General features: G+C 33.8%; 1 protein-coding gene across 1 annotated transcript; it reads left to right on the plus strand.

Moving 5' to 3' along the window:
• Window positions 1-211: 211 nt before the first annotated feature.
• Window positions 212-9735, plus strand: LOC132718435 (uncharacterized). The gene is made up of 4 exons (XM_060702134.1): window positions 212-3719; window positions 4277-6366; window positions 6916-7053; window positions 7320-9735. The coding sequence occupies exons 1-4, from the start codon at window positions 1575-1577 to the stop codon at window positions 7501-7503; spliced, it is 4557 nt and encodes a 1518-aa protein (XP_060558117.1). The 5' UTR covers window positions 212-1574; the 3' UTR covers window positions 7504-9735.
• Window positions 9736-21083: the final 11348 nt, after the last annotated feature.

Here is a 21083-nt window from a genome sequence, read left to right on the forward strand (position 1 = left end):
ACTGTGTAATTCTAAGCCAATTAGAAACACGCCCGTTTAACTCACAACGAGTGAAAAATGTCTTTCGGTTAAAATGTTGTGAGCAACTTCCGTTCCTCGTTGTTAGCACCCATCTAAGACAGGTGACACGAATAACAAGGTGAGTTTTTCATAATTTTTGAAGCTTACAGACATTTATGTGAAAATATTGCAATGCAGTTAGCTAGCGATGTGTTTTCCGAGTATGCACATGTAAAGATATTGCCTGTTGGTCGACAATTTGATGGAAATACCGTGCGACGCAGTCACTCGGGGTAGCTGGAAAACTGGAGACAACTTCTCTTCGGACCAAATTTAACATTGAAAACGTCGATTCTGGTGAAGTTTTGTGCATTCTTACCTAACACAGATGCCCACAAGTCTTCAGCGTAAATTATTACCTGAAAGTCTTCATAGAAACGAAGATATACCCTTTTTTGCTTTAATCCTCGTTGTGAGCACCATAACCTCGTTGTGAGCAAGACAAGCGCAGTGCGTGTCTGGTTTTAATATGTTATTCAGATGGTGAAAATATAATTTTCAATCTACCAAAGCAATTAAAACGTTTTTGCACAGCAACATTTCTTTGCAAGACGTTGTGCATACCCCGAAGGGAGGCATATTAGTTTTGAACTGTCCGTCCGTCAATCCGTCCGAAAACTTTAACATTGGCCATAACTTCCTTATTAGTAAACGGATTTGATTCATATTTGAACACAACATCCCTTAGCACAAGACCTTCCTACGGACCTGTATATTTTATCTTGACCCCTGAATGGCATTTACCTTGAAGGTCAAAATGTCCAAAAACATTTAAGATTGGCCATAATGTCCTTATTAGTAAATCAATTTAATTCATATTTAGGCACAACACCTCCTTGGACAAGGCTTTCCAATTGACATATATTCTTTTGACCTTGACCCCTGAATGACCTTCACTTTGAAGGTTAAATTGTCCAAAAACTTAAAAATTGGTCATAACTTCCTTATTAGTATACGGATTCTACTCATATTTGGACACAACACCCGTTTAGACAAGACCTTCAAACTGATCTATTTTTTTTACCTTGACCCCTGAATGACCTTCTAGAACATCCAAAAATTTTAACATTGGTCATAACGTGGAATTAATTCATATTTGGACACAATGCCCCTTTGGACAGGACCTTCCAACTGACCTATATTTATTTCACCTTGACATTGAATGACCTTCACATTGAAGATCTAATTGTCCAAAAACAAATAATCTATCTCGTCCATAAATCAAAGGACAAAGCACCACTTTGGGGACATTGTCAACTTACCGTGACAATTCTTGTTCTACATACCTTGGTCAGTCTTCAGCTCAGGATAAACACATGTATGTGTGTATCACACAAATTGTGAAATTGTTGAAATATTCATAATCTGTCCGTGATGTTCACTCGTGCCACACTATAGTATACGAAATAAAATACATGATTTACCTCCCCTGATTAGTTCTTCTGTTAATCTGATGACTTGTGAATATGAAGAATAATTTTCAATAGATCTACTTTTCTTTTCAGTGATTGGACATGGGGTCGTTCAAGGGGAGACCGAAGCGAGGCATCAAGTATGCAAGTGTGAAACGAACTTCATACCTTGAACGAAGGAAACGGTCAATATATTCACCAAGGCCATCGCCAATATGTAAACGATTCAAAACTATCAATTTGATGAAATCTCCAGACATGAAAACTTCCCCCCACAAGAAAAGAAAACACCTATCAACGCCATGTAAGTCATCGCAGAAACGAATACATTTCCTGGTAGACACTGAAAAAGATGTGGTTACAGTTAGTCCGCTGAAATTACCTTTCAAAATGCTTTCTCCACAAAAACAGTACAATAAAAGTAAAATTGACACTGACAATTTAAAAGAAAATATCAAATCTGGTAACACATCGACAGAGAGACTGCTTCAAGAACTTGAATGTACAAATATTGAAAATGAAGATGAATTCGAATTCAACAAAGAATTTGACTATTCTTACTATTTTCATAAAACATTGCCTGTTGGATTCAAGATGCCTCAAGAAATAGTGGACGATTTAAATGCTGAAATACCTCAAGAAATTGTGGACGATTTGGGTACAGAATTTCACCTAACAGATGATGAATTTCAAGGTCTGAACAGCGAGGAATCCAAACTTGCAAATTTATTGCCTGCTGTTATCCAAGAATTCAAAAAACAAGACAAAAGTGATGTACTTGTCAATTTTTTTCAATTAGTATCAGAAAACAAGTTTCCTATGAAAAATATTTCATTCCTGATGTTTTGTGATCTCGTGAGATGGTTTTCTGAAACAGACACGCGCGGTATGCGATATTCTCCAGAATGTCTAGAATTCTTCTGGGTTGGACGAAAATTATTCGGTGGGCGTTTCCTACGGTACATGAGTGGCTTGAGAAATGAAGGAGAAATGATCAAAGGTGGCGATGCTTTCAACCCGGAAAATTCAAGGATTAACTTTGCCTGTCCTACCTTACCCGTTCTTCTAAACTTCAAGCCAATGGGTGAAGAACTTCCAGTGAAATTCAAACCGGGAGTGATGCAAGAAATGATCACATACAAGGCACAGAGAGACACAAATGCAACCCATAAATCTTATGTCATTATGTTTGATGGTAAGAAAATGAAAAGAAGTGCCGATGTTGATCTCCTTGGTTTTGAACCCGGACAGACACTGAAAGATAAACAAGAAGAAAATGAAAGGAAAAACATTATAATCAACAATGCTATTGACACGATTACCCATGTCCAAGACTCGAGTAACACTGTGTCCGAAACACCAGAGAAAGACAAAAACACAGTTTTTACAACACTGCTAAGTTTGATTCTATTGTTCTCTACTGTATTGAAAGAGTTGCGTAAATTGCGAGTTAAGAAGGCATATTCACTAAACAAGCTTAAAGAACTGGCTGGTGTTGAATGGCGAAAATCTAAATACTGCTATTCAATTGATCTGAACATGACACTTATATGGAAGATTGATAACTGTGTCGATAAGTGCTTAAGAATTCTGAAAGAAATATGCAAGACCGGTGCCTATTTAAATAAGGTTGGACATTTATTTGCGAATGGGCCAGTTGTTACTCTAAACTGTCAACGTAATTTGAGAATTCTGAAGCCTGTTGAGAAGCTGCCACACGGTGACCAGTCAGACACGTCGATAATTAAACAACGCTCCCCAAAATGGTTTAAGGATAGAGAGGCTATGAAGGTAACTGGTAGTACGATATACCAGGCCATCGGATTAGATGGTTTGAAGCGCCAACAGAAACACTTTGATCACAAAGTAAATGGCGTTGAACCACAGGAAATAAGTTTAGCACAACAAAGGGCTATGGATCATGGAACACAATCTGAGATTCATCACCTTGCAACTATGTGCGGCATTATTCTACCATTCTTGCATCCAGATTCTGTATTTTACGAAGAAGGTTATTACAGGGAAGGAAATGTATTAGTATCACCAGATGGTAGTGTGAGGTCTGGTGACGGCAAACCTATGTACGCCTTCGAGGGAAAATCTCCTGTATTGAAATCCCATGTTCCGACGTTGCACGAAGCCGTGCCTGTTCGATATGTAACGCAGACATTGTACGAAGCCAGAGCATTAAAGACAGAAGCGACACTATATTTATGCTGGACAGACAATTCTTGCTCACTATTCAAAGTACGTCTTTACATAATTATTTCACATTTGCAGGGAAACGACTTATCATATAAGCATTTAAAATAACAATACGATGTTGTTTGTTTTTCTGAAACAATATCTGCAGAACATTTTGTATTTTGAAATAAAACGACTGAACGTGACAGTTTGTACAAATACCTACCCTGATATTAATTGATGCATTCTTGTATTACCTGTATTGATCAACTTCCACCTGACTTTTTTTGTTTTGTTGGGTTTTACGCCCGTTTTCAACATTATGTCAGTTATATCAGGCGGGCAGTTCACCTAACCATCGTTCCTGGGAAATACCAGTACTAGACCTCAAAGTCCGTAGGCAACTGCCTACTTTCTCACATGAAAAATCCTAGTTGCTAGCAGGGCTCGAACCTACGACACTCCATCAGTGAGAGGTTTCAGCGATTGCAAGTTCACGACTCTATCCCCTACACTACGGATCCGGACCTGCCTTACGTTTGACTATGCAATTTGTTATACGGCGATACACTTTTCGATATTTTATTTACCGACCTTTATCACATATTATTTGCTTACAGGTTCCATTCAGTGAGGACTTGTGTCGAGATATCGATCAGGAGATTGAAAGTGTATATCACACTGATAATCCAAAAAGGCCTTCAAGGGTATCAGATACATCCAAAACAATAAAGGAGGCTGTTTCAAAACACACCGAAAACTGTATTTTCCTTGGTGAATTTCCGTCGGTACAAGGCCGGTTTGAAAATGCTTCATTATTGATTACTGACGATACGGCTTCACCATATGAAACTCAATCTGAGCCGAAAAGTCCAGATGAATCATTTACATATGACGATCTGCAACGAGCTTTACTGTTAGGTAAAGATGTTATAGGCGAATCCTATGAACTTCAACGGTTAATGGGTACGCAGGTTGTGGTATATCTGTTAGCAGACTTAGATAGATACTGGAAAGAGGAACAACCTCACGCTATACCGGTTCTTTATTTTTACCGGGGATACAGTTTAAGCATGGAGACCACTAGGAAAATCAATGAAAAATGTAAAGCCGCCTGCAGGGATGAGGGATTAGATGTCATTGTTACTGCAGCTGACGGAGAATTTAACACGATAATGGTTCGAGGCAGAGATAACAAACCATTAACACAACATCAACTTAGCAAAGACGTATGGAAAGATGTATGCAAGTTCTCCAAATCTCAGATAATACAAGTATTTCTACAGAAGTGTAAACCTGTTGTTCCGACACATGAAATCTTAGAAAACAATACCCTTCAAACAGACGGTGGGACCATGAAAAGAATAAAGACACCAAGCAAAGGATGGGTGATACATAATGCAAAACGGATCAGAGAAGAATCTGAGATAAAGCCTATCGAAAATGAGCAAGATGATAACACAGTCACAGTCTCAGAGGAAGTGGAAGAAACGGAAGAACCAGAGGCACCGATGAATACACCAGATGAAACAGAAACTCACCAAGACGGAGTGCAAATAAACGTAAATGAAATTTTTGAGGGACTAAAGCGAGTAAATTCAGCAAAATGGACAGACATTTCACAAAGTACTATTGCAGATATTTTCCAGTCCGCTGATTCATTGAGTAAGCTGACAGTGAAGGAGCTGACTGAGATAGCTAAATGTTTGAACAGGCGACATGCTGATAAGAAGTTGCATATAAAAGTATCGGGAGTTCTAAAATATCAACTTGTTAACAGCATTTCAAAGCAAGTTGGTGACGGATCACAGATTGTTCAGAATGTCAGCGCAAAGAAAAGAAATGTTCCGCCGTTGAAACAATTAGCCCAGCGTGTTATTATGAAGAAGGCATACCCAAAGAGAGTACTAAACATTGCATTAGCAAACTTCTTGTGGCCGGATAAATTGAGAGAATGGAAAGAAAATGCACGTGTTAAACAAACTATTGATATTATTGGTGTGTCACAATCTTTGAGTCCATACTACGTGCCAGACAAGAGTGAAGATGGAGATTTTGAAGTTTTCGTGTATGACAAAACACATTTGGGCAGCAATTTGAGAAAAGCGATTTGTTTAAATAAAGTTAGTGGCGTTTCAAAGAAGGCTTGGGATAATGTATCGCGTATGAAACCAGAGATCCTAAATCCTTTACTTATAGAAGTCTCGCCCGAAGGAAAGATAGCTGACCAGATGAAGGAAAGATTTGCCAGAAATATGGTCAGTGATGATGTGGAAAAGTGCATGAATGAAAATGGTAACCTGGAAGAGGCCACGTTTTGCAAGGTTATCCGAGAAGGTCTGTATGAAGCTGACGACACACCTGGCATACCTGCTATTGAAAGATGTGAAAAAAGGTTGAAACTTATAAACTGGCTAGACAAAGGGGTTGATTTTGGTGAATTTCCGCCATATGGTGCTTCTATAAAAGGATTGTCAATTATTTTATACGAAGGTTTACGATCTAGCTCTGAGGCCAAACTTTATTTATATGCATTAGCTAAAAATGGCACATATTGTGTTCGTGCACCAAATACTCTGTGTTCGGAAAGCTTCTTCTCTACTATGCAGGAGATGGATCCATGGGGCCAGGGCGTTCTTACAGCCGATGGGATAGAGAAGCACATATCTGACTTTACAGCCATTACTGCAATGAAAATGAAAGACGACAGGTATTTAAAATCTACTTTAACTTATTCAGAAATACAGAAACTGTTTGAAACACTTTAGCTCCATTTCATTGATTTGGAACTTTTTAAGCATATTCATGTGTTGGTGTTTTGGAAATTGGACTTAATACTTTAAAGGGTGTCAAATAGGGGACTGGAACTATCGGCATGTTTCACATATCTGAATGCATCATTTAAGATTTTTGTTAAAAAAGTAGGAAGGATTTTAAAATTACATGTATATATAGTTCGTTTAAAATGGTAACAATTATGCAAGAGATTGATCTTTCATATTGTTTACATGTGACATGCTTTATGGGGGAGGGGATGTCCACACAAATAGTCCTTTTCATAAACTGTAAGCATTTCGGTGATGGAAGGTTTAGAGTCGGTGAATTGTAATTCATGGAACCTTTTTCCTATGGATTCGAATCCTAGTGCGAGACGTTTTGTCTTGCTATATGAATGAAAGACGTGTCAAAATAATTCAGCTTAATTTTCAAGTACATGAATATGGTGGGTTATTACATGTGTTTCACTTTCAAATTTTAGGTCGTTCTTCATCAACACAAAACGTGATAAAGTATATCCAGTGCCGATAGTTTCTGCTACTGGTGAAAATAGAGAAACTCAAACTGTTACGACATGCTCATGTAGGAAGGATGGCTTCATTCGGTGTATTATCCCAAAGTAAGTAAAACAGCTTATATTTTGCACTAATTATTTCCACAATTCCTTACAGGAATTCAGAGTAAACGTAATTAAAAACAAATGTTAATGTGGAATGGTTATTCTAATTTTCATATCAGTCAAAACTTAGAACAGTATTTAAACTCTCAAATTAATGCCTGTGTGCCTGGCTCAAGAACTCTACGAGCAATTATATTATAGCCGGCTTCAATATGACTGAATGATATCTAGACACATTATCAATAGAAACATACTTATTTTTTCAGAGATCACTTCTTTGATACAGAGGCAAGAGTCAGAGGACATAGACGACGAATAAAAAAACCTCTCACGTTCTCGGAAGTAAACGACCCCCTCCGGGGAGACCAACCAGTTCGGGCACGATACGGATATAAAATTGATGAATCGAAAATTTTAACGTCCAAACGTATTGGGGTGGAATTCAATTAGTATAAGTGAAGTAACATTTACTAGGACTCGAAATGTTTGTTCTTTCTATTGTTACTGAAAGGGCCAAAACTTGAGGCGGTAACACATTGTAACTCTGATACACTGGTAACAGTCGCATATGGATACTTAGTTATATTATAATGTAGATTGACCGATATTGGACACATATTGTAATCTTTCATAATGCTGAACTTTTGACTTGAATGTCTATATCTTTGGTAGATTTATGAAAGATTTGATTTAAACTATTACCATGATAATATTTAATGCTTCATGTTAAGATGGCAATAAATTGTACGTACATAAAAGATGCCTTTTACCAAGTACACTTCCTTACAAAGTTGACATACTTGTATAAAAAAATTTATTAATATTTCATGAATCTGATTTGATTTTCTATTTCTCAATATGGCACTTTCGATACATCTTCTGAAAGCAATAAAACTGGGAGATATAACAAAACAGCCATACTTTCATTAGAACAAATATAATTATAAAATGATTGTATTTGAACAAAACGAATCACAGAATAAATCATCACAGAATATACATTGGAACTTTTAGTATAACAACAATAAAACTGGGAACCATACTTTCATTAGAACAAATATAATTATAAAATGATTGTGTTTGAACAAAACGAATCACAGAATAAATCATCACAGCATATACATTAGAACTTTCAGTATAACAACATTAAAAATATTGCAAATAAAATATGTTCAAGTCTGGCTAGTCTGCTAATCAAACAGTACAACATAACGCAATAGGGTCATGATGGCCTTATATCGCTCAAGTGAGTACCATTGCTCTATATGATATGTTAAGTTCATATGACAGACCACAATAGCATCATCATAATACATATTTGTTGTTTGTAACAATGACCTTGACCTTCAACTTAGGGCCATGCATAACTAAGCGCCAATCCCTAAACCAAGTTTGAGGCTCCTAGGTCCGAGCATTGCAAAGTTGTGAATTTTTGTATAAATGGTCATGGTGACCTTGAGCTTTGGCCTAGGACTCAACTGGTCCAAGGAAAACTTCCCACAAAGTTTGATCTGCCTACACTCAAGTGTCAGCAAGTTATTAGGTTTTTTATGTTAAAGGTCATGGTGACCTTGATCAATGTTGATGGACAGACGGACGACGGACATCAGACGGTCACAAAAGCTCACCATGATCAAAGTGCTCATGTGAGATGAAAACCGCTACAATTAATATTTTTTAACATTTTGTATTATGAATCACAGCATAAATCACCACATCATATAAATCATTGTGGCATAAAATGGAACTGTACGTCACCAGAAAGAATATGTTTTGGGTTAAAGAGACTGCTGATGTTTTCTAAAACAATAACCATTGGGATTTTGACACGGACTGAATTTCGAAGATCCTGTCCTGTATCATTTTTAGATAAAAAAACACATATATTCTCACAACGATGTGTTTGCTTTTAGATCAGCAAAACGGCAGTGGTATGAAATACACATATGATGTTTACAATGAAAGACAGTATTAATGCTAGATTGCATTATGCTTCTAAACTCTGAGGAGAGTTGTTTCATGAGTAAAACATATTATACTTGAATACAAAACATAAAATACATGCAAACTTGTGTGTAAAGGTTGTATTTGATGCAGAATCATATCTGAAAAAAAATCTGAATGTATGCAGGTATAAAACGCTTGTAATAACAACAAATCTAAAAACAAATATAACACAAAATATATATGTCTTATCAGTAAAACTCTACTGCCTTTACATTGCAGACTCCTGTGAAAACTTTAAGCAACTGTATCATATGTTGGCGAAGAAGAATTGTAGATGATGCCTTATCTATGTAAAATTTGTGTCTAAATTGTCTCTGTAAATTATCATATCATGAACATTAGAATACCCTGTTAAATATATTTTACCCGATTTTGCATGGTATACAACCTTTAAATCGTTAAGAAACATTTAACATCATATACAATAAATTATCTAGTAATACTTCAAAACAAAAACTATTTCAGTATGAGTATGAACATTTGGTTGATACCAATGTTTTACTACAGCAAATTCACATTCAAGAGTTCCGGCTAAGTCATAAACATGTGGCAAATGGACCGGGCACTACTACACTTGTCCTTGACCGTATTCTTCACATTCACAGCACGCTTGATCAATGCAGTCATTTGTCTCCTTTATGGAATTTACCATTCATGTGCCTTCCCAACGCTTGTGGCCTGTTGAAAAGTCTGCCGCAAAGGTCACATTGTACCCCTCTGAGATTCTTTTTCTCATGAACATATTTCAGGTGGTGTCGTAAAGAATCTGAAGTCTTAAACAATTTGCCACAAGCACTACATTTTACTTTACTTTTCTCGGTTGCTGAGCAACTCTGTCGGTGTCGTTTCCAACTACTTCTGTACATGAAAACCTTGTCACACGACTTACATTTAAGCGTTTGACCATCTCCATGGCATTTGGTTTTGTGAACTAACAAATCACGATTGTAAGCAAATGTATTATTACAGCCTGCCTCTTTGCATTTGAAGGATTTGTCACCGCCATGTACCACTGTTGCGTGTCGTTGTAAATTGTACCGGCTAGCAAACGACTTGTTGCAGATGTGACAAACACACTTCTTTTTATCAATTGGTGGCATATCTGTACTTGCCCTGACCTGAAAAAGATTAGAACTACTAGAAAAACTGTCAGTGATGAATAAAAATCAAAAGAAAAGTTGGGGTCATGTCTCTTGCAAAACATTATTTTCAGTCAAACACACTGTAAAATCAGGTATCCCAAAATTGTACTAGTGGTGTAACACCTAAGACGTCATGAATATTTCTAAAAATGACACAATTTCATGATGAAAATGCTGTTTAAATGTCAAACACAGACTGTCATGAGCTTTCTAGGAAAGACAGTGCAACTAAAATCATGAAAAATGCTCTACAGAGCAAACAGACGCTGAGAACTATTTGAATCTGTTATTATGCGACTACTGTTTTTCGCGGAGGATTGCTTATTTAGTGTGTTGTAACTTTCAACACTACACAAGTATATTCTTAGCGTAAAAGGTAATGGTAAACAAAAAAAAACTTCATATACCTACGATTTTGCAAATGTTTTGTTGTTCGTGCAAATGGTGGTGAACTAATAAGGGGATGTAATTTATTTATTTAATTGCATATGCTTCGTGTTCGAGGACAGTCTGTGTGATATAAACATGCTTGTATCATAGTTTGGAGACCTTTCTGTTGAAAATGTGTCAGGGTTAAATCGTATACATATACATGCACAGTGCGTTAACTGGAGTGCGGATATTAGTTACCCGCACTCCACACTTACGAACTTTCGCTATACGTTTATGCAGTATTTCGATAGAGCGGAAGTCAGTGCGCGAGCATGCGCTTTGCCATATCTCGTTCAGTTACCGCTCACGTTTTAAACTCGGTTGCTATGAAACGACACTAAGTGTACATGGCTTTTACAACTAAAATATCAGACAAACACATTAAAACAATACACATAAACTGCACATAGTTGTTTTTCCATATTAATATTTTTGCATTTGAAACTGATAGTCAAACAAATATCTCAATATTCTTACTGATTTAATGTATTTGTGTACATGTGATGACAGCAACGCTGAGTGTTAGATTACTTTCGGTTCAGAAAATTCATTTGTTTACCATCAAAACTCATATGTTTACCATAGGAACCATATATAGATAGAAAGCAAATTAAACAAGGGTAAAGAAAAAATTGTCCATTTCTGAACAAAAAATCGAATAAATAAAAACAAAGTCTTTTTAAAAGGTCCCTTCTTTGAGTTCATTTGAAAGGGGAATAATTTGGTGGAATTTTAGACAGGGAAACAGGGAGTTATCTTTCATGGCTAGGGAATATGGCCAACTGAAATCATGCAAGCAAGTTTGTAAGTGCTCCAGAGCATGCCCATTGATTTGCTCATTTTTGCTGGGGTTTACATATTGTGACGGCAGAGAAAGGGAATGCGACAGAAATGTCATATTCAGATGTTCGTTCATTGGTTCATTTTTGCCGGGGTTTCATATTGTGACAACAGGGAACGTGCTTTTATGTTTGACTATGATACAAAAGAGAAAGAACACCAAAACACTCGGCAATCTGATTAATACTCGGGGGCTACGCCCCCTCGTACAAATCAGATAGCCTCGTGTTTCGGTGCTCTTTCTATTACATGTATTTTTACTGAGCTTCATTCATGTTGATAGAGTTGCCAAGTTATGTAGAAAAAGTAGAACTATTTCAAGAGAAAATATTGTGCAAAAACGTTTTTAGTGCTTTTAGTAGATTGAAAATTGTATTCTCACCATTTGAATTACATATTAAACCCAGACAAGCACTTCGCTTGTCTTGCTCACAACGAGGTTATGGTGCTCACAACGAGGATTAAAGCAAAAAAGGTATATCTTCGGTTCTATTAAGACTTTCAGGTAATAATTTACGCTGAAGACTTGTGGGCATCTGTTTTAGGTTAGAATGCACAAAACTTCACCAGAAATCGACGTTTTTCAATGTTAAATTTGGTCCGGAGAGAAGTTGTCTCCAGTTTTCCAGCTACCCCGATAGTCACTGCGTCGCACGGTATTTCCATCAAATTGTCGACCAACAGGCACTATCTTTACATGTGCATTCTCGGAAAACACATCGCTAGCTAACTGCATTGCGATATTTTCGCATAAATGTCTGTAATCTTCAAAAATTATGAAAAACTCACCTTGTTATTCGTGTCACCTGTCTTAGATGGGTGCTCACAACGAGGAACGGAAGTTGCTCACAACATTTTAACCGATGGACATTTTTCACTCGTTGTGAGTTAAACGGGCGTGTAGAAAGCTTCAATGGAATAGGCCTGTATGTTTATATGCAACTGGTAAATTTATCAGTTTTTGGACAAATTAAAAAGTGAAATGTAATGAAAAGTTAATCTGTCAATATTTTTTCCTGGACTGTAAATTCTTGTCTAAGTTTTATAACATCTGATACCCCATCAAAATCATACCTTATTTACTTAATACTGCTTAAGTCGGTGTAAGGTGGTGTGAACGGGCAGCTTGGACTTATCAATACCGTCTATAAACAGGCGTATTTAAATTGAACCCGAAACATTGTCCATTTTGCCCTGTTGTGCGATCTTTATATTTAAGTTTTCATTTTATCTGATCATATTTTCATGGAATAATTTAAGTCAGACTGTTTCAAAAAATTAAATTATCAATAAGATATTATGTTTTACGAGTTTTAAGTCACAATTCAAGATTAATTCTAACATGATATCCATTAATGATATGTAACCAGAACATGTTTACAGGAACTTATTTTGCTTTTTGTGATACTTTAAATCAGATGAAATCTCAATATTATAATTGTCTTTTTTTCACTTTAAGTTATTATTTATCCTCAGATATTCATACATTCTTTAGAAATGTCAAACATATGTTTGATAATGTTATTTATTATAAATTGAAAGCATATTAGATTCAGTATATCCATGGAAGCAGATCATCAATACAAACATTTCGTTTATTTCAATTTTTGATTTATTTTTGTGTATTTTCGTTTGTTTTGTTTTGATGGTTTTTTTTTTGTTTTGTTTGTGTGTGTTTTTAATTTTAAGGGTCATATAAAGTGTATTTAAAACTTTGAACATGTAACAAAGAACGTTGATCTGCACAAAGCATTTGATCAAATATTATTAAAGATATACCAGGCTTTTTCACGTTTCAATACATTAGCCTTCATATCAAGTGTCTTGCGACAGTGTTTAAGGTATATCTTAAATCCTCAATATGTATGCAAATGGTATTCTTTTCTCATTTGAAGAATCAATTTGCTTGCAAGATGAGATGTTTTGTTATATATGATTACGGAAAAACAATCTACATACAAATATGTCCTTTATACGAACATTTTCTTTAGAAGATCAGAAAAAAGGGATAACATAATAAGACTCGTATTCGCTTTAATTTCAACATAATCATATAAATTATCTTTTTTTCTGTAAAAGCTTCCTTTCCTGTTATTAGTCCGGTGCCTTGCTGGTGTGACTGGATAGTGTCGGTGGCTGTGTTCTGTAAACGTTACAGTGCCTTGTTGGTCTTTATTCTCATTTTTAATCTATACGATATGTAAATTTTAACTATTGTAAATGTTAATGAGCGTATATAATGATAAAAAAATCTCACTTACATATTTCGAACCCTGTTTCTATCAAATTATTTTACAAATTACCGATTTAATATCAAATCAGAAAGTCAACTCAGTAAAGTTCATACATAAGACGTAGATAGGATCAAGTTTAAACACTGAAATGGATGCTATGTGCACATTTTTAATTAAAGACTGTATGAAATAAAAGACAGGATAGCTTACTAAAGCCGATGTTTGGTCCCGTGTTCTTTATGGATTTTATTTTTCTGTTTGCTTATTCTAGTGATTGTTCTAAATGAGCATTGTAAATTAAAGACAGTACAATCAATGGGCTTCATGTTTCCAGTACCAAGTTTATGCCCTATGAGATGGTCTGTTATTTGTTATACAAAGATTTGGGCCGAGATAAAATGTTAATTTTGTTAATCAATGCTTTAGAGGAGTCTCAACAAAAAATATCTGAAAAGAAATGATGCAATTTATTTGACGATAAACAAAAATTCCTTCCAAAAGAATATTAAATATTCTTGAAAAGGACATGTTTTTGAAGGTAAATGGGTAATCCTGATTATATGATTAAGTTTCTTGCTGTTAATAAGATTGTAACTAAAATAGTTTTCTGCAATTTTGTTTTTGCTAATGTACATTTACCAAATCTCATATTTATATTATTCAGGATGAAGTTCCAGGGTGTCCTATAATGCGGTTGGACGTGCAATCAGGGTAATGAGGTGTCACCGTCTTATATTTTAGAAGATAACATTATTAACTAACTTTACGGTGTTTACCTTTTATTTATTTACAGTAACATGATTGTGTACTTAGTCTAGTAGACAGCGTCCACCACAACAAAACTAAGATATTATACTAGTAAATGGAAAAGCTAATAGCCGTCACATACTCTCCTTGTTTGATTGAAAACAAAATTGCTTTCAATTGATGTCTTAGTCTTGCTTATATGTCTGTCTGACGTCATATAAATGGTTTATGTTCGAGTGAATGACCTGTCACAGTGGTCAATAAAATATACCAGAAATAGAAACTTGTTGTCTTTCTACAGTAACATGTGACTTATGATTAAATCCGAACTATATTGACTTATATGTGAACATACTGAAGCAACCGACAATAATACAAAAAGAAATTAAAATTTGTTACGGATATGACGAACGATAATACAATGCAATACAAGAAATGCATTGATGCAAAGCATCAAAGGCGACGCCAAAAAATTTGATCAAGTTTTGCACCTAAATACTTAACAAAAGATGCGTATTTTATAGCAGTACCGTTACATGTGACCTGGAGGCTAGGCCAAGTTTAAGTTGAAAAATAAACCAAAATGTATAGATCTTGCCTTGTCATGATGCAAAGACAATTTTTAGTCAATTAACAAATCATTAATAAGACACATGTCATAAGGGAGAATTTCTTCAGATTTATTTTACCAGATACAAGGATACCTGACTCATCAGCATATAATAAACGCTTATTGCGTAGGGTTGCAGACATGTCATTGACATATATTAGACATAGAAGAGGACCTAAAATAAACCTCAGGGGAACACCATAGGTACTCGGAGCAGTAGTAGAATGACTACCAGCAGCATCCCAAGCTGCAGTCTATCAGAAATAAGACTTGAACAATGTAAAAATGTCATTACCTATGGCAGATGCTAGAAGATGTATGAAGAAAAAGAATAAGAACTTCTTCATTTGCAGTAATGTGTGATCAACTGTATCAAATGCCTTTTGTAGGTCCAGAAGTACCATGCATACAATACAGCCTTTTCCATTTCAAATTTAATACAATCTGTTAAATGAATCAAACATGTGTCAGTTGAAAAAAAAAACACTTCTAAACCTTGACCATGACTCAACCCCATGACTGTCGAAAGATCAACTGAGCTATCTGGCTGGCTACTTATTTTCTCATTTATAATGAACAGTTCAAAACCACAACATATTTCCCCACACAAATTGATAAGACAGAAGCTGTCCTTTTCAAACTATGCACATGTTAGAAATAAATAGAATAACGATTCATCTAATAATTTTTTGAGACTTTATAAATTATATTGCTTGATCCAAGTTTAAGGACATTTTCTTTCCTTAAAGGACCGGTACTGGCCTTCTAGCACAGAGAGTGTGGAATATATATCTATATTGCCATGCATCTGTCCAGTGGAATTGCACCATGGACCGTACCATCACTAGTAATGGACACTTATTTAACCTCAATTCTGGGTAGGTCATTATGTAAACTGCCAAATCTCACAAGTTCAGAAGATGAACCACAACATCCAGTCTAAATTCCTTTAACTCTATAATAGATATTATTATTAGCCAGCTAACACTGTGTATAAACTTTTAGCCTGTATACTAATCAATGCATGTATTATCATTTATAACCTCATCCATTTCTTTAAAGGGAGACACAGGCAAAATTTTTATTTCTTAGTTTTGAATTTTTCATTCATTACTCTGTAAATGCCCTGAAAATGAATACTTCAGACAGTCAAAGGAACAAAACTTTTCTCCATATAAAGAATAAAATGGTTGTTTCCTAACTTGACCCGCGTGGGTCAGGTTTAAGAGCGCTAGCATTTCACAACAGTTGTCAAAGTGAACTCTGGAAACGTTAAAGAACATGGCAAATGAATGACTTAGGCTTGTTTCAATCATACAATATCCACACTAACTGTTACTGTAACTTCAAGGGTTTGTTCAAGTCAGCTGACTTGTTTAAAAACTATTTGGTGATTCTATTGGCGTCTAAATTTTGTTCATTATATATAGATATATTTACGCTTCAAACCAAAAATATATAGAATTTAAAAAGAAATTCAAGCTGAAACTTCAAGAAAAGTAATTTTAGTGTGATGTGAGTACATAAGATCTTTTTTATATTTTTGTCATTATTTTGCCTGAATATCCCTTTAATGAAAATGTCATAACTTTTAATAATAATAATATTTAATAATACATGTAATAATAATAATAATGATAATAATAATAATAACAATAATAATGATAATAATAATAGTAATAATAATTATCATAATAATAATGATTATCATTATATATGATTATAATAATAATAATTATAATGATAATAATGATATTAATAATAATAATAATAGTAATAATAATATTTAATGATAATAACAATAATAATAATAATAATGATAATAATAATAATAACAATAATAATAATAATAATAATAATAATAGTAATAATAATTATAATAATAATAATGATTATCATTATATATGATTATAATAATAATAATAATAATAATAATAATAATAATAATGATATTAATAATAATAATAATAATAATAATAATAAAAATAATAATAATAATTATAATCGTAATAATCATAATTATAAAAATTGTAATACACGAAATAAAAATAAGCAATAAAATAATAATAATAATAATAATAATAATTATAATGATATTAATAATAATAATATAAATAATAATAGTAATAATAATAATAATAGTAATAATAATTATAATAATAATAATGATTATCATTATATATGATTATAATAATAATAATAATAATAATAATAATAATGATAATAATGATATTAATAATAATAATAATAATAATAACTGTAATTATCATAACTGTTACTCTTTAAATACAAAAGTGTTATAAGTCTCATCTTATCAATATACTAAAATTCTGGAAACAAAGTGATCCCTCGGATGCATTAATCACAACAAAATTACAAGAATATACTAAGATATACATGTGTGCACATAACATTTAAAAATTCCCAGGTCCTGTTAGATAAATATGAAATCCGAACAAAAACATTAACATTGGACAGGTACAAATGGATTGAATTCAAAATCTAGTAGAAAGAAAACTATAATGTATAAACTCTATTATAGATACTATTTTTAGCCAGTTAACACTGGGTATAAAAACATTTAACTTGTAGGCTAATCAATACATGTATTATTATTAATAAATTTAAATGCAAGTCTCATCCATCATAACTTTCTGTTAATCTTTAAATACAGAAATACACAAAAAGTTTCAAAGTTTTATTCATATCAAACCAGATGGTCAACGACCCTTGCGGCAAAATGCACAGTACAAATTACAATTATGGCAATTTTCATACTAGCATATAAGACCTGCATAAATAATATTAACGAATATATTTCCGTTTCAGTGTACGTAACAGTCAACAAAACTTATTTAGCATAAGGTATAGAGTTTTGCATATATAACAGTTTACATAATTACAAACATATAGCAATGAAACTGGTGACAGATATGGATATAAACTGTCCAAAATATATAGATAACCCAGTGATATGTGCAGTTTACCGAAAATAAAGCATAATTACTGGTAACAATGATTCGCTGAATGAGTAAGATAATATATTATCTTAGAAAACCATATTTGTCAGCCTTGTCCGAAAAACGAAGGCAACAAGATTGACATATGGTAAAACAAAAAAGTTGCTTAACAATATCGTGTATACACTAATATAAAATATATATTTACTAATTTCATTTTACAATTACACATTATATTATGTCCATATACTAAGATACCCAGGTATGCTCATTACATTAATAATTCCCAGCATCCATTGAAAATAAATATAATATCCTTTTAACATTGGTACTTGGATGGAATTCATAACCTTGTAGAAACAAAACTATAATGGATAGTATGAAAGTAAAAATGAATATCAAATAGAAACTGTAGTCTTCTAGTATATTATATAAAAAAGATTGAGTTGTGCGAGTGTTTAAACATTTAATGCATATCTCTAACAAATTCTGTCCCTCTTCTAACCTTCCGTTAGACTTTACTATATAAATTGTATATATATCAAGTGTTTATCCTTATCTGTTTAAGTATATGGATATGAGCACTTATGTGCATAGCTTTAATTTTCTACCATTCATTTTTACCAAAGGTTATTTATTAACGATTTATATACTAAAACATAGAAAATAATAATTAGTTTCACATAGTGATTAGAAGATTCCTATAGCAGGATACCTGTAGGTATGTACTAACTGAAAAAAAAACTAGAAAAACTCAGTCAATAAGCCAGTGAAAATATTCACATTCACTCCTCAGGGGCTGTATGCTTTTGATGACTTTACAACTGGTAAATTTTATACAACAAAAATAGTAAGTAATACCTAAGTTAGGCAGAAAAGATAAAATAATTTAGTAAACATGAGTTAGTTCCCCTTAAAATAGGGTAAACCTCAAACCCAAAGGAACACCTTAAACAGCAAAATCATGAAATGTTGCATGCTCAGTTTTATTAGGCCATGCAAAGTTATGGTGGAAAGTAATCATAAAAAGTTAGATGGTCATGTGACAGCAGTAATTGCAGAAAATCAGATAGCTTTCAACTTCCGGATACTGGTACACTTTGTAAAAACAATCATTTTGTGAAAAAGATTTACGTAATATGGATAAAATCAATAGGATAATTGTTTACAACAGTTTCATTCCTTTCCTAATACTTATTTGCAGGTGAACGTTCTTCTTGTAGGAAAATTTTTGAAAATATATAAATGATAGAAAAAGAATACGGCATCAAAGTAGACCACAACGATGTTCGAAGTCCGGGTATAAGTATTGCCAATAAAGCTAAGGGACAAGCTGTTAAACTGAGCCTGCAATTTCGTGAAAATAATATCACAATACACATGCTTGTTACATGAAGTTATTAAATACAAATGTAACAACATATTTGTTCACTTGATTTTTACGAATCAAAATAAAACTAATTAACACAACATGACATCAGCTGCTAATAATAACAGCTCCTTCCATAGACCAATATAAAAAGCATTCCATAAGAGACGACGCCGTTCACCGGCGTCGACAATGAACACTTATTGTTCACCAAATAGTTTGAATTGGTCCACATTAATTGTAACGGAGGAATCTTGCGCTAACAAATGTGAAAGAAATGGTCAAATGGTTATCAAAAATCTGTCAAAACGAAAGGGAATGTCATGGTATCTTTAACTTAGGTATTCTTATCATTTTGAGAAAGTTGGTGTATTGCCAACTAAGGTTAAACTGTGACCATGTTGCGAGGCTTCAAACCTTTCAAACTCGGAAGTAATACCCCCCCCCCCCTTCTCCAAAAAACATGCAAGAAAATGTAATCATCCGGACATATTTATACTGGAACAAATAGAACAATAAAATATAATGTTGATATTCACTTTAAACTTCTGCAAATATTTATCGTTCTCATAGATAGGTCGATATAAAGTATCTATATTCTTAAAAATGTCGATTTTTGTTACGGTTCTACCCATTTAATTCACATAATATATCACATTTTCGTTCTTTTATCTTATGTAATGAATTTTTATACATGTATTTCATTCATTAGATACATAATGTGATGATTAAGTTGTTTTTAATTTGAAAACATGCGTCGGGATGTCATATTCCACTTCACTCCTTTCGCCCTTGTGTCCACTGCAGGTTTTTCTTTTGTGCATTCTGTGTGCCCTACATATGTGTGTCGAGGGCCGCGTCCTGTGAACATTGCCTTTGCCTTGTTGATCTTTATTCTTGTCTTTTTAATGTAATAATGTGAGCGCAGTAAACATGTAAACAGAGATCTTGATGTTTGAAGATGTATAATGGCAGTAGTTAAAGATGCCTTGTCCTGGATTCTGGAGAGTTTTTTGTTGGACTCTGACTGAGGTTAAAGGACCCCTTGCAATATATATGCAAATATGATGTTCTTATCGATGGAATATATTTGCGAACGTGACTTAATATATTCGTGGGACAGGGACTACACAAATGTTTTTGCATCATGCGACTTGCAATAATTTTCGAGAAAAGTGTTCCATTTGCTGTAGGTTTACATCAATAACTTGTGTGCGAAATCTCGCATCACTCATTTACTTCTTTTCTTTTTCTTTTAAAAGAAACTATTCAAATTGTGAAAAAATACCCACTTTGTAAAAGGGTTGCAACGTTATCCGCTCAAATCGGGCTAAAACACAAAAACAGTAAAAAATCATTTTTAAATTTATTTCTGAGTATATCTCTTATTATACGGTTATCCAGTTTAAGTGGCCCAGTTGGTCTACGTTATAATTTCAGATGTTGTTGTTATTTATATGCTTTTTGGCAACAGCGGGATTCTGTTAAGTCCCTATTAGGTGGGCGTGAGAAATGTTGCACATGTCATTATCTCTATAAACTTACTCAAATAAACAGAGTTTGCTAAATTTTCTCGCATTTTACAATATTATTTTTTCTCCTGAGTGTTCTGGCTTCATCAAGATATTTAATAGTGTGGGAATTCGAGAATGCGCAGGAAGCGTTTTTGTCCATAAAAATATAGAAGCA

Source organism: Ruditapes philippinarum, unplaced genomic scaffold, assembly GCF_026571515.1.
Source record: "Ruditapes philippinarum isolate M1 unplaced genomic scaffold, ASM2657151v2 ctg23201_1_1_1_1, whole genome shotgun sequence".
Lineage (NCBI taxonomy): Eukaryota > Metazoa > Mollusca > Bivalvia > Venerida > Veneridae > Ruditapes > Ruditapes philippinarum.